Source organism: Tiliqua scincoides, chromosome 1 (assembly GCF_035046505.1).
Source record: "Tiliqua scincoides isolate rTilSci1 chromosome 1, rTilSci1.hap2, whole genome shotgun sequence".
Taxonomy (NCBI): Eukaryota; Metazoa; Chordata; class Lepidosauria; order Squamata; family Scincidae; genus Tiliqua; species Tiliqua scincoides.
This window is the reverse complement of record NC_089821.1, coordinates 43,452,321-43,467,552: the sequence shown is the minus strand read 5'-3', so window position 1 is coordinate 43,467,552 and position 15,232 is coordinate 43,452,321. Positions and strand designations below refer to the sequence as shown.

Genomic DNA, 15,232 nt, shown 5'->3' with positions numbered 1-15,232 from the left:
CACAAATGAGGAGAATAAAAAGGAACATAAACTCAGGCAAAAGAAATGTAAGAAGGTGATATAGGAAGCCAAAAAGACTTTGGAAGAAAGTCTGACCAAGAAAGAAAGGAACACATGGCCAGCAACATAATGGGGAATAACAAAAGGCTTCTTCAAATATGCTAGAAGTAGGAATCCTGCCAGAGAGGTGGTTGGCTCACTAAATAGTGAGGGAGAAAAATGAGAGATTAAAGGGGGCTTAGAGATAGCAAAGAAATTAAATGAGTTTTTTGCATCTGACTTCACGACAGAAGACCTTGGGCAGATAACGCTACTCAAACAGTCCCTCCTGACTAAGGAATTAAGCCAATTAGAGGTTTAAAAAGTAGATGTTTTATACCAGGGCTGACCAAACCCCAACCCCCGGGCCACTTGCAGCTCGCAGAGGGCCCCAATCTGCCCCCCAGGGAGCCCCCCCATCTCCAATGGGCACTCGGCCCACTGGAGCCCACTGGAGCCCTCGCTGCCCTGACCCAACTGCAGCAACATTGAGGAAAAGGCTAAGCACCCACAGGAGAGTAGGAGCCCTACCCATTCGCAACCCTCCCATTAGGTTGGGGAGGCTGCAGCTGAGTGCAGGCATGGATGGGTGAGAAGTCCTGGGTCTGTTTGTCCTGCTTGAGTTTGGCTGGGAGGGGCAGGTACTGAGGAGGGAGGGGAAACTGTGAGTCTATTTCTGATGTTTGCGTGTGCTGGGGGGGCAGCAATGCAAGGGAGCTGCAAGGGAGAAATCGTGGGATGTTTGAATGCCGCTGGAGAGCATGTCTACTCAGCAGTAAATCCTATCAGACTCAGTGGGGTTTACTCCTAGGAAAGTGTGGATCTGATTGGACTGTGAGTGTGCTTGGGGTGGGGGGGGGCTGGCACTGCAGGGGAGAAGTCCTGGGAATGTTTGAATGCAGCTGGAGAGCATGTCTACTCAGCAGTAAGTCCCATAGAGTCAGTGGGGCTTACTCCCAGGAAAGTATGGATCTGATTGTGCTGTGAGTGCTAGGTGTTGGAGGCAGGCACTGCAGGGAAGAACTCATGGGATGTTTGAATGGGGAGGAAAACTACTGCTTTTGCTTGTTGGGGTTGCTGGCAGAGAGGGAGGAAGGTGGGGGGTCCATTTGTGAATGGGGAAATACACATAGCTCTCTGTCTGCTTCTAAGTTTGTCTGGTGCTGGGTGCAGGCTGGAGGAGGGAGACAGGCAGGCAGACAGGCAGAACTGTGAGAGGGAGACAGGCAGTTCCCTTCTCTGTGTGAATGAGGAGAAACAAACTTCTGTCCTGAGGGGGCAGGTGCCCACCAGCTCCCTGACTGATTGTGTTCCTTTGCTGCTGCTTGTTGCCAGGATTGGGGGGGGGGGAGTGTGAGAGTAAAAACATGCTCCTGCATGCAGGGGAAGGAGCCCACTATGACTCCTCTTAAGTTTGTTCTGTACTTTTCCCTAGGAAGAGGTGTGTTATATGTTGTCAGGAATTATTTTAACAACCCCCCTTTTCTGGATCTCATGTGTATTACAAAAAAGCTCAGTAAAATTTATTCATTCATATAAGTTCCATCTCTAATATATTCATTTATGTAAATTTATTCAAATTTGAAATGTAAATTTCCCCCAGCCCCACAGTGTCACAGAGATGTGTCACAGAGACACAGTGTCAGAGAGATGATGCGGCCCTCCTGCGGAAAAGTTTGGATACCCCTGTTTTAGACCTAATTGATAAATTAAAGATTAATAAATCACCAGACCCAAACGGCACGCACCTAAGAGTTACTAAGGAACTGAAGAATGAAGTTGGTAATATTTTAACTATAATTTGTCTCTTAACATGGCCACAGTTCTAGAGGATTGGAGAATAGCTAATGTCACGCCAATCTTTAAAAAAGAAAGGAGAGGAGACCCAGGAAACTATAGGTTGGTCAGCCTAACTTCTGTTCCAGGTAAGATGGTAGAAAGCCTTATTAAAAATAAAATGTTAAAACACTTAGAACAAACCTTGCTGAGAGAAATTAGCACAGCTTCTGTAAAGTAAGTCTTGCCTCACGAACATTTAGAATTCTTTGAAAAGGTCAACAGGCATGTGGATGCGGGAAAACTCATTGATATTATGTATCTGATTTTCAGAAGGCATTTGACAAGGTCTCTCACCAAAGGCTGTTGAGAAAACTTCATAGTTGGGGAATTAGAGGACAAGCCCTCTTATGGATTAAGAATTGGTTGAAGTCCAGGAAACAGAGAGTTGGTGCCAATGGGCGGTTTTCACAACAAAAAGAGGTGAAAATTAGTGTGCCCCAGGGATCTGTCCTGGGACCAGTGCTTTTCAACTTGTTCATAAAGAGACCTGGAAACCGGGGTAAGTCGTGAAGTCGTGAAGATTGGAAGGGATTGTGCTCCAGAAGGATTTCTCCAAACTGGGAGAATGGGCAGCAAAATGTCAGATGCATTTCAATGTAGGTAAGTGGAAAGTAATGCACATTGTGGCAAAAAAAATCCAAACTTCACATGAAGGCTAATGTGCAATGGCAGTGAAGAAAGCCACTTCCATTCTCTGGATCATTAAAAAGGTGATTGAGAATAAAACAGCTAATATTATAATTGTACAAATCAATGGTATGGCTGCACCTAGAATATTCAGTTCTGGTCTCCACATCTCAAAAAGGATATAGTGGAAATTGAAAAGGTGCAGAAGAGAGCAACCAAAATGATTACTGGGCCGGGGCACCTCCCTTATGAGGAAAGGCTGCAGCGCTTGAGGCTCTTCAATCTCGAAAAGAGGCGTCTGGAGGGACATGATCGAGACATACAAAATTATGCAGGGGATTAATAGAGTGGATAGAGGGATGCTCTTTTCGCTCTCACACAACACCAGAACCAGTGAACATCCACTAAATTTGAGTGTTAGGAGAGTTAGGACAGACAAAAGAAAATATTTCTTTATCCAGTGTGTAAGGATGTAGTGATGGCATCCAGTCTAGATGTCTTTAAAACAGGATTGGACAGATTTCTGGAAGAAAACTCTATCACATGTTCCTCTAATGCTTGTGAACCAAATGCCAAATCTCTTTCACTATCTACTTCTGCCGAGTTTACTAGTGATGAAACAAAAACAAGGGTATTTTATAAAAACCTTGCTTGCCTTTGCTAAAAACAAAGTTCTTTCTATACAATAAACTTGTGCTCCTGGAGAAACCAAAACTCTCTCTAGAATGAATTTTGTTTCTTCTAAGATGATCAAAATACAGTTGAGCTCCTCAGTGAAAGTGTAATAACTACCACCAAGAAAGAATACCAGATGTTATTAATGCTGCTTGAAATAACACTATCTGAATTCCCACATGGAAAATTACTTGGATCAGCAGGAGATTTCTCCACATGGAACAGGACTTGGTAAGAATCAAGAGAAGAATTACTCAAGGCAGAAAACGGGATTCTAAATTATAAGTAAAATATCAAAATCCTCCCATCAAGAACAAGCACATGTGAACATACAAAAGCTACCTTATACAGAGTCAAACCACTGGTCCATCATGCTCAGTCTGAGCACTCTGAAACCTGGAGAGCTGCTGCCCCAATCCTCCTTGGAGATACCAAGAACTGAACTTGGGACCTTCTGTGTGCAAAACATGTGCTCTCTATTACTGAGCCAAGGTCCCTTCCCACGTGCAAGTCCATAGTAACCACAAGTGAAAGCATTAAGGGAGTACCCAAAGACAACTAGAAATTTAAAGTGGTAAATTAAAAAAGTATTGACTTTAATGACTTTTTAGAGATACACAAAAGTTAAATAGTTAAGTGCAAACCATGTGCTTAGCTCTTTGTTTACATCCTCAGTAGCCAAATGAATAGTAGTGCAAGTTTTCAGTCTTGGATTTAAAAAGACACACATTCTCATTCTCATTCTCATTCTCTCTCTCTCTCTCTCTCTCTGTGTTGAAATATGGCCAGTTAAGATAACAAGCTGCCTTTATTCAAGAGCCCCTGCCTCATTTTTGACAGTAAGGGTGCTCACAAAGTATAGCAGCTGACTTTCAGCATGCTGACCTTGAGCAAATGAACGACTTAGCAGTGTGTACTTCTGGCTTATTTCACTGCACCAGCGAAACAGCCTCACCATCTATAGTAGTCAACAGTTTCTGGCCACCACCCCCTGCCTATTTTAAGATATCCCCCACAACATTTCAGTGATGCACAGTTCAAAGTGATAGAATAACATCTGAGGCCACATTCCAGCTCAAGTTGTTTATAGAGGAATCTTGGTCTTGTTCTCATGCATCGCTTCTTTCATCCAGGAGTAAAACAGAGAACTATAACTCACATCTCCATTTCTAAAAATCCAGATAAAATTATTTAATATTAAGCCACGTCCCTCGAAGAACAATTAAATCAAGGGGTGTGGGAAATGTTCACTTATCAAAGATAGCCAAACCATAGCAGCATGAGACAGATGACAAGATGGAAAAACGCAGAAGGCAGTAGCTTCTCCTTAGAAGTGATACTATATTTAGCAGTCTACATCTTTAAATAAATGTTGTTACTAAAATGTTAATATAAATAACATGAACATACATAAACACACCTATTTCATCTGATTTTGCCTAAAGTTGTTAAACTTTATAATTAGGCACTATCAATTACAGTTCAGGCTAAATGCTACAACATTTTCCTGTAAATGCTTGAGATATACACTTTAAGTCTCATTCGCAAGGGTTCCCTTCCAAGAACTCATGTGGATGGCAAAAAATGCACTATAGCAAATCAATTTAAAAAACAAAGTTTCTTTGCTCTGGTAATTTAAAAACAGCCTTGCTGACCTTTGTAATGCACACAGAGACAATTAAGTCTCTCTCCAGGCACTTAGGCTTCATTAGGAGGCAGCAATCCCTCCCCTCACCAGGAGCCCCAGAAAGGGGGAAAGAATGGAGAAGGTGATAATCACTGCAATTTAGCCTTCTTTCAAGTGCTCAGGGGGAAGGGAGGAATGAAGCCTGCAGAGAGAATGATTGATGGATTGTCAGCAAGCTGCCCTCTCTGGCATTATTAGACTGTTTTCCTTTAATTTAAAGGGCCCTTCTCATCAGCTTTAAGATAGAAAAATCTGTGGATACTTAGGTTACAGGTGCAGCCTATTTATCCACAGATTTTTAACGAAGATAAATAGGCTGCAACTGTATACCTGTAATCACTTGCATGACTGTCTCTCTGTAACAGTAAAAAGCAGTTTTTTAAACTGTGATTTTAAAGGGGTGCATTTTTTCCCTTTTCCAGGGATCAGCACATTCCTTCTCATTTGCAGGAGCCATTTGTGTTGAGTTAAATCCATGTATAAAAAATCTGTGTATAACAAGGCTGGACCTGTACTTTAAACACAACATTAAATCCAAAGGGCAGGAAAGATAATCAGTGATGTATCCAACAAGTATAGCTTCGACTACAAGATGAACAAACTTCTAATATAACTGAACCACCAATCCTGACCATGCCATCTCATAGCTGAAAAATCCCAATAGCCAATCAGGTACAGCAAACCCTCAATGTAATGGACTAATGCATAGAAGTGATGTCTGTTAATGCCAAAAGTCTGCATTAGTGCACACAAGCATGTGCAAAACATAGGACCAGTTTTTAAAGAAGCAGACAACATCCATTACTGTTAAAGTCGGTTAGATCAAAATCCATTAAATCAAGGGTACATTGTAATATAAACGTTTTATACTGGTATCTATGAATTTTGATATTTTTTCACAGGGTCAATGTCCAAAAACCTGAACATTGTATTCTGGCATCTAGAAATGTAAAACATTTTTCAAACTCCCAATTCTGGAAGAGAAAATCAATGTGATCTGGTTTCATGTTTAAAGGGGACTCCTGCAGATAATATGTGAAACACCAGAGAGACAGAGAAGAGCCAGAAAAATATACATCTCAAGTACAGTAAGTGCTCCATTAGGCTTCTTGCTATCTATAGATTTCATACACACCAGCCTCTGGAAGCTGCACTCTGATAGCAAGAGTGAAGGGAGATAACCAAGATAACTCCTTTTTAGCACTCAGCAGATATCAGAGTTCATGAACTTCCTTCATATTCAAGAACACTCTTTTGCATACAGGGTCATCTAACTCCCAAAAGATACCCAATAATTTATAAAATATATTGTTCATTTACTATTATAGCATACTCCACTTTGACACTAAAATTCTTCAAATAGGATTATGTGAAAAGTGACCTGGCACAGGAGCATCTACTTCCAGAAACATCCAAATAGAGGAAAAATTATGTGACATGAGCTTGTTTCTAGCATTTTACAGCTAGAATCCCAATCTTAAAGGCAGTGGGCACCATCAGGTGCAGCAGCGCCAAAGTGGCTACCACTGTATCCTGCGGCTCTGGGGCAGCCACCAGAGGTCTCCTCAGGGGGAAGTGCCAAGCCCCACAATGGGGTGCCTCAAGTCTGTGCCAGTTATTTTGTCAGTGCAAAATTGAGAGATTCCGTGTCAGACCTTCCAGTCTGACATGGAGTTCATGATCCAGTGGAGCAGGGCTCTGCCAGTTCCACCCCTTCCCACCACCCCGGTTCCTCCTCCCACCCGTGAACACCTTCCCCCTCCCCCCAGGCCCTCACTGCTGCTTGGAGCTCTTACCTAGCTCTGAGCAGTGTCCGGCTGGTGCTGGGCCGGCACAGAATGTTGCAGGCATGCCTTAGAACACATTTGCAACACCCAGCACCGGTGCTGGCCCAGGTCAGGATTGGGTCCTTCAACAGCAATAGATTAACTTGCTGTTAGGGGGGATTACATTTAACTATGACTTCAGTCATTTACAAGCCACTTCTTTTCTCCTCAGCTTCAAACTGAGATTCACATTCTTGCTGTCTTCTCCTTTTTGTCTTTGTTTTTCACCAAGGTGCACAAAGTAACACTTAGAAAAACAGATCTACTTTGTTTCAGAATTGGAACTACAGCAGGTGCATTCCCACCATTCTCTATATCAGCAATTTTAACGACTGAACAAGTAGCAGCCTCATAATATTAGTACATGTATTCACATTACTTAACAATCCCTACAAGCTTCTGACAGCAATACCAGATGCATATAAACCTATCCCCAAGGCATTTTAAATACTAAATTTGAACATCAATTGAGAGCTATAATACTACCCCCGTATTATCCAAATATATGTATAATTTTGAATACATGAAATTGAAAATTCCACCTCATCTTTTTTCAAAATATCAACAGAAAAAATGCATGCATTGTGAGTGCTGATGTCTACATGACATCAACCAATTTCTTAATTATTAGCCAAGTGACCTGCATGAACAGTAACCAGGTTTCCACTACATTTTCCAGGCACCATCCAGGTTCAGCCCCTCCCTCACACACACAAGTGTGTACTTGGAATGCTGTTTTACAGAAGTAACAGTTCGCTTCCAAAATGCTGTTCAAAATCTACATAAAGCCACTGGGATAGGTCATTCAGAGGTTTGGGGTAGGGTGCCATCAGTATGCTAATGACACCCAACTCTTTCTCTCCTTTCTTCCTGAATCTGGGGGGGCAGTGAAACTCCTGGATTGTTGTCTAGAGGCAGTTGGAAGCTGGATGTGGGTGAACAAGCTGAAATTAAATCCTGATAAGACAGTGTTCTCCTGGTCTGGAAGTTCACTATTGTACTGCTCTGAATGGGGTTGTGCTCCTTCTGAAGGAGCAGGTCTGCAGCTCTGGGGTACTCCTGGATCCACAGCTGCTCCTGGATTCCCAGTGGCAGCTGTGGCCAAGGGAGCCTTTATTCAGTGTCAGCTGATTCACTAGTAGCGACCATACCCGAGTCACTCAGACCTGGCCATGGTGACCCATGCCCTAGTGGCATCTAGATTAGATTAATGCAATGTGCTCTAAGTGGGGCTGCCTCTGAAGATTGTCCAGAAACTGCAACTAGTGCAGAAGCAGCTGACTGTGTGGTTGCTGGGGCTCACTGGTTTGACTCAGTTGTGCCTTTGCTTTGGCAACTACACTGGCTGCCGGCTCGTTTTCACGCTCTGTTCAAAGTACTAGTTTTGACTTTTAAAGCCCTTTATGGCTTGGGTCCAGGGTATCTGAGAGACTGCCTCCTTCCTTATAAACCTCTCAGGTCATCAGAGGGAGCTCTTCTAACTGTGCCACCACCAACAGAAGACAGGTGAATGGTAGCAAGAAATAAGGACTTCTCGGTAGTGGCACCCTGTCTGTGGAATTTCCCCCCCTAGAATTGAGAACAACTCTGGAGTCCTTTTGGTAGGGCCTCAAGACTTTTCTTTATTTAGCAAAGCTCTTAAATGCTGACATAGGGGGCTGGTGCTTTTTATGAAACATTTTAATTGTGATCCAATGGAGCTTATTATGCCTTATTGTTTTAATTTCTTTTATAGTTTAATTGTTTTTATGTTAATGTTTTATGAATCACTGTACTGATGTATTATTTTGTAAGCCATCTTGAGGGGCCTAAGTGGGGTGGAAAGCCAGGGTATAAACTCCTTAAATAATAAATAAAATGTGTGTACTATGATCTTGTACCTAAGACCTGAAAGTTCACAAGCCAGACTGAAGTGATCCAGAAGCTCAACTCTAAATTTCAGCAAAACTTTCAGCTAACCAGATAAAGTGGAAACTAACAAGGGTAGAGAGAGGAGAGGCAAAATATTAACCAAACAATATCAGGGTCCAAACAAAGTCCCTTACTAGTGCAGAACACAAGTTTAGAAAGTTTAACAAGAAATACCAAAGGTAAGAGAGCTTTCACAGATTCTTTTTCAGACACAGTTTGAAAAAAATAGCAAAATAAATGAAGACTTGTCAGCTAAGTTCTAGGCTTCACTTAGTTCACAGGTATTTCCAGGTAGAATGTATATATCTGTTCTGCTGTGATCCATTCCTCCTTGCAGAGTGTCTTAAGAGATGGATTTAGGGGTCTTCATAAGCAGAGGAGAAAATATGCTCCCTTTCCTGCTATTTTCTCTCACTCAGCATAGCAAGAATACCACCATCATGCTATTTACTCTTTAATGTACTTTAAGTTTTGAAACATGCACAAGAACACACAGACTTAGGGCTCAATCCTATACACACTTACTTGGGAGTAAGCCCCACTGAGTGATTTCTAAGTAGACATGCATAGGATTGGGCTCTTAGTGGGTAGCAGCAACTGAGGAGCACCCAACCCCAGTTGCAGCTGGTGAGCAATTTGGGGGAGCTTCCTCCACAACTGGAAGGAGAGCTGTACTAGGAAACTCTTGCTGGTGCAATGACCCCTTGATCAAATAAAATGCTTCTTTTGCTCACAAAGGGAGCTTTCATTTGTGGAAGGAGCTCCTAATTTTGGAAGCTTTAGTTGGGATGCTACTACTATCGCCAAATATGATGATGTACCATGGGTTGTTTGAATCTAGCAATAACATTTTTATTTCCTAGTGCAGGTTACTGTTAGAAAACTGGAATAATTGGTCGCAATTCTACCTCAGAATAACGGTTTCTTAATTTCCCAGTGTTAACACCTGTCATTTAATCAAACTGCTATGTTTTCTTGGTCCTGTTTGCAGAACTAAAGCATTAACTATTCACTTTATGGAACCAATCCTCTAAGAAGCAAAGTACTCCTTGTGAGATTGAATCGAATCAAGATGCTTAGCTTCTTATACAATCAAATAATTTAGCAATATATACAAGTAATTGTACCGCTGCAAACCAGTATTCAAGAGTAGTAAGCTCCATTTAACTCTGCAAGACATAAAGATAGTGACGACCGACACTATCCAAAACACCAATTGGGATCTCATCTGACAACCTGCCTAACCTACTGTGCAACAACCAAGTTGCCTCAGTGGGTAGAACTTGACCAAGTGAAGCCTTATACAGTGATAAAACACACGCATCTCATCATATTCTAAAAAGGTGCTACAAGCAAGCCACTACAATGTTGAATGAGCCAGTGGTTACAGAAAACATTCCGAGAAGCAGATGTCAAGGACTGATACAATCTTAAAAAACCATTATTCCCAAGACATAACATTAATGAAGAAATAAACCGTTATACATGCAGTAATTAATTTAGGCCAGTGGTACCCAAACATTTGACTGGCGGCTCCTGACCTACTGTGCCATTGGCTGTGGCTTCCCATTAGGACTACAATCCTATACATTGTATAGGGTGGTGGGTTTTTCGCAGGGATTCCACAGCTCTCCTGGCTGGTTTCTGCAGCTCCCTGGAAAGCCACAGCTCACAGTTTAGAAACCACTGATCATCATCCTGTTGAATGGTATGTATGGAAAAGAAAGAAATAACTAATCTCCAACTGCTGAAATAACTTTTACTTTCGCTTTCCTAGCAAGAAGGCTCGATTCAGGCCTGGTCATTTAAAGCCATACTAACTTAATTTGACAGTGTTATTGACTTGGATTACTGATCCACCCCTTTTGGAAGAAGGGATGCAAGACTTGGATGACTCTTTAATTGTTTGACTGATTTGACATTGTTATTGACTGGAAGTGGAATATTGACTTACACTTTTTGGATATAAAAATTGGAAATTAGCCTTACAAGAAGGTGAAACAAGATAATGAGAGTTGGTTGTTTTTTTAATTGTTGGACCATTTTATCTCTGTTTTTAACAGCCAGAGGTATATTGGCTTGATTTGATATTGATAAGAATGGCATTTAAAAATTTAAAGAATGTTAGTAAAAGCCAGTCCTTGTTAATGGATTTGTTGTGGGATTTCAGAAGTGAAATGAAGCAACAGGTCAGAAAATTATCTGAACAAGTGAAGCAAATAAACTCCTCCCTGACAAGCATGCAGGAACAGATTACAAGTAACAGACAAGAAAAAAGAATGGATCAAATGTCGGATGAAACTAAAGATTTTTGAAATGAGACAGGAGATGGAAAAAGCAACCGTCATTATGAGAATTAAGAATTTTAAGGAAGCAAAAAGAGGGAACTTTCAGAGAGCACGTTGTTTCAAGAAGAGGAAGAATTTTTGGATTAAATCTAAAAAGAACAGAATGAAGAAAAAGAAAGAAGAAAAGAGAGGGGTTAAGAGAGTTAAGAAGAAAAAGAAGAAGTGGAAGGAGCAGTGGGAGGAGCAAGAAGGAAAACACCAATAAGACAGAGAACAAAGGAAGTACTAAGACAGAAAATGAAAATGGCTGAACAACACGTAGAATTTTTATTCCTTTTGTAGATATTAATGGACCAAATTCTTTTTAGAAATGAAGAGTATTCCATTAATTATATTAAATCAAAGTAGATGTAAATGAAAATTTGGAACACAAATATTGCAAAAATTAAAGTGGTATTAAGAAAACTAAAAGGGTTATTCTTTAAAAGAGAAATTATATAAAATAATTTATAGATGGTATATAATTTCAGAGAAAATAGTAAAAATGTACCCTGGGTCATCAAACAAATGTTGGATAAGTAAAGAATTGAGGGAATTTTTTATTATATATGGTGGATATGCGAAAAGCAAAGAAATATTGGAAAATGATATACAAACTGTTACAAGAGATATTGAAGTGTGTATTACCATTTAAACTGGAAACATTCCTCTTAAATGTGACATCAGAAACTAAGAATCAGATAAGAAATGTTTTATTTTAAATATTAGTTTAGTGGCAAGAAGAGCGTATAAGTAAAAATTTGAAGCCTTTTTAAGACTGGATAGATAATTTTAGATAAAAAATATTGATTGTTTAGTTAAATTATTAATCAGTAGATTAACAAATATGATCATTTTTGTATTGATGAATAATTTTTAGACATCATCATTTTGGGGGGGGGAAACTAATGTATGTTGTAATCGATGGCCAATACCCTCATGTGTAACCTGTGTAGTCCCAGCCCTAAGTCTAACCGATTTTCCTTATCTGTATCTGTAATAAATAAATAAACTCCGTTCAAAGAAGAAGAAACCACTGATCTAGGCACATCTGCCATGTGCTGGGACAAATGAACACACATTTCCAAAGAAACAACAACACAGGTAAAAGAGAAATACTGTTTCCAATTGAAGAATGCATCACTTCCATTTTACAAATATTTAATTTGTGAAAAAGCAGATGTTCAGCTTTGTGGCTTAAAAAAAGTAATTTGCATAACACCAATTATACACCAATAATAAAATACACAAAGAAAGGTACAGACCTGTAGTACCGAGACTGCAAATACGTTGAGCAGACGGTCTTTGATACATGGCTGGCAGACCCAAAGTCTATTACCTTAACCCTGTATGGCTGCCGGGCAGGATCCACCAACATTATGTTTTCTGGTTTGAGGTCAGCGTGTATTAAACCAAGACTTTTTAGTTTTTTCAGTGCAGTGGCCACCTGTAGCAGTATAGGCCGTATTACTTTTAGCTGAAGAGGACTAAATTTATTTTGTTTCAGAAAGTCATACAAATTCTGTTCCAACATCTCAAAAACTAAGCACGTGTGGTTACGATGCTGAAAGCACTCATAAGCTCTCACAAAGTTAAACTCATCAGCATTCTCAGTACTTAGTCTTGCTAATATGCTCACTTCTATTTGTCCTTGGCGTGCATAAGATGGATGGTTTTTCAGAATTTTGATTGCCACTATCTCATTTGTCCCTCTTTTCCAGCACTTTACTACTTGTCCAAAAGTCCCTCGTCCAAGGAAATCAAGAACCTCATAAGTATTTTTCACAGAACACAACACCTCATGATGCACTAACTGATAATCTCCATCGCCATTGGTACCACTTGGTTTTGACGTTGCAGTAGTTGTAACGACCGTCATTGGGTTTCCCAAGTTTGTTTGCAACATTGCAGGCAATATAGGCAGTTCATCGACAATCTGCATTGCGCCACTCGGATTCTCTACCTCTTCACTCTTACGCTTCAGTCCACATCGCTGGGGGCGGTCCAAGACGTTTAACCCACTTTCTTGTGTCCCAGTCCAAGGTGCTTGCACTAGAGGTTGTTGTGCCTGCACTAATAACTTCGTAGCACCTGCAATATTGTTTAAAGCAACAGCACTGGTCTGCAACGAAAAAGTATCTTTTTGAGGTTTGTCAAATAGCTTCGTAGCCTGCAACAAAGTACCAACCCTGCTAGGCGGCTGAGTGATTCCAAAATTTTTACCATTCACATAGATCCATGGATAGGTTCTTTCGTGATATACACAACTACTTGGCTCCACTTTCAACTTCTTCACACTACAAAAGGCACTTGACTGAGTTTGATAAACATATGGTGGATAGACCAAGACTTGTGAGGCCATACCTGCAGAAAAGAAGGAGGAAAATCAGTAAAATTTGTCATTTCTTTTCTGATAATTTTCCACAGACATAGATGAACCAGTTTAACTTGATATCTTGTCATGTTTGTTCAGAGATTCTGCTCATCTCAAAAAATGCAAGCCCTTTTGTAAATCAAATTTCAAATGCTGGGGTTGTTTTATATTTTAGGGTCATTACGGGCAGATGCTATTAGTTTGCACTACTTCTATGGATTAAGCATTACAACTCATTTTGAATGGTTTACCTGTGTTCAGCTACCCTCAAGTAATTGCCAAAACATGTTTAAATACCACAGCACAATTAACCAAGACCTACCATGAATTGCTTAGTAACAGCCACTCTAAAATATGAACTAAAGCCACAAAACATGGAGTTAGAAGATTAACAATTTCTTCTCATTCTCTTTCATTGAGACTGCGGTCAGAGAAAAAAGAAAAGATGTTACTCCAAGGAGAACAGAGATGGCAACAGACAATTAGGAAGATGCAGACGGTCTGCATTAAAGGCTCATTCACTTTGAACTGGCTGCTTAAAGCAGCAGATGAACCTTCAGTCGTAATACTTTCTCTCATTTCAGCTGCTTAATGAACTATAATCTAACTTAAAACTTAACATAGCATACGTTAGAGTTTGTTTAGCGTATTCACAAATAGAAAATTACATTCTAGTTACCCTCACATCAATTCCTGGCTGGTGAGCAAAACAGCTTGCTATGTAAGACAGAAAAACTAGTAGCAGTAAACATTAAACCAGTAAACAGTAGATCACATCTGGGAAGATATCAGGACATGGAAACCTCCATTTGCTCTGAACCCAACACATTATTACCATATAAGTGTCTTGTTTATGTTCAGTTGTATACTGATTAGTGTTTACATTTTGAACAACTTAAAGTAAAAACTGTATGTCCCTGCAAACATTCTTAAAAGGAAACTTCTAAAGACTAAAGATGTAGAAAACACTTTCTGAAAAATCATCAACATCGCCACTAATGTAGGTATTACTCATGATAAATTCAAAGACCAACTATTGTATGCCAGCAGTTCTCATACTTTTAGCATGACAATCTGTCAGGACCCACCAGAAGTGATGCCATGACCAGAAGTGACATCAACAAGCAGGAAAATTTTTAACAATCCTAGGCTGTAATCCTACCCACACTTACCCAGGAGTAAGTCCCATTGACCATCATCATTAAAAGCATATACAGCGTAGACTGTTAAAGTTCAGGTCTGAAACTTTTCCCCAAATGCAGTCACGTATCATGGTAGCATCAAGTCTAATATATTAAAAATAAAATATTGAAATGAATGAGGACCCACCTGAAATTGGCTCACGACCCACCTAGTGGGTCCCGATGCACAGTTTGTGAAACACTGTTGTATGTCATATGTAAGATATTCTGAGAACCATCAATGGATCACACAATACCAACAAGAGGTTTATGGCATAGGAGCTCTTAGGAAGTGAGGGATAGCAAAATACAGAAGAAATATGTTTGAAATTGGAAGCTGTTATAAAATTTCAAGAAGTCAACTGAAGTTATATGCTGCATGGGACAAGACTGGAGGCATTAGAGAAGAGAGCCATAAAGGTAATGCCAAGGGGCAGATAAAAATCAATATTTGTTAAAACAGATTTTTTTTAAAACGTTAAATTGGATTTATTTTGTTAAATGCCTTTTGGAAAAAAACATAAAATAAAAGCTATATAGGAGATAGCTATAACATTTACCTTAGAACTCAAAAGATGTTTCATCACAGAACAGGAATTACTATGAGATGATACACTAGAGTTGCAACAATGCCCAACTGCAGAAGAGGTCCTCATACTGTCATGGACCCCTTAGAGAGCACAGTGGCAGGGACTACAAATAATGCATTATTTAGAAAAATTAACCTAAGAGATTTTGTACTCGGC

General features: G+C 40.0%; 1 protein-coding gene across 5 annotated transcripts in view; it reads right to left on the bottom strand.

Annotated features, from left to right (window-relative positions):
- HIPK3 (homeodomain interacting protein kinase 3) overlaps positions 1 to 15,232 on the bottom strand; it is a 93,092-nt gene that overhangs the window by 48,553 nt on the left and 29,307 nt on the right. For 4 of the 5 annotated variants that reach the window (XM_066638232.1, XM_066638241.1, XM_066638250.1 and 1 more), the window contains exon 2: positions 12,197 to 13,295. In XM_066638232.1, the coding sequence (XP_066494329.1) occupies positions 12,197 to 13,293 (1,097 nt within the window). In that variant the 5' untranslated portion in view covers positions 13,294 to 13,295. Of the gene's footprint in view, positions 1 to 12,196; positions 13,296 to 15,232 lie in introns of those variants that run through there. The other variant, XM_066638267.1, reaches the window with a different exon arrangement.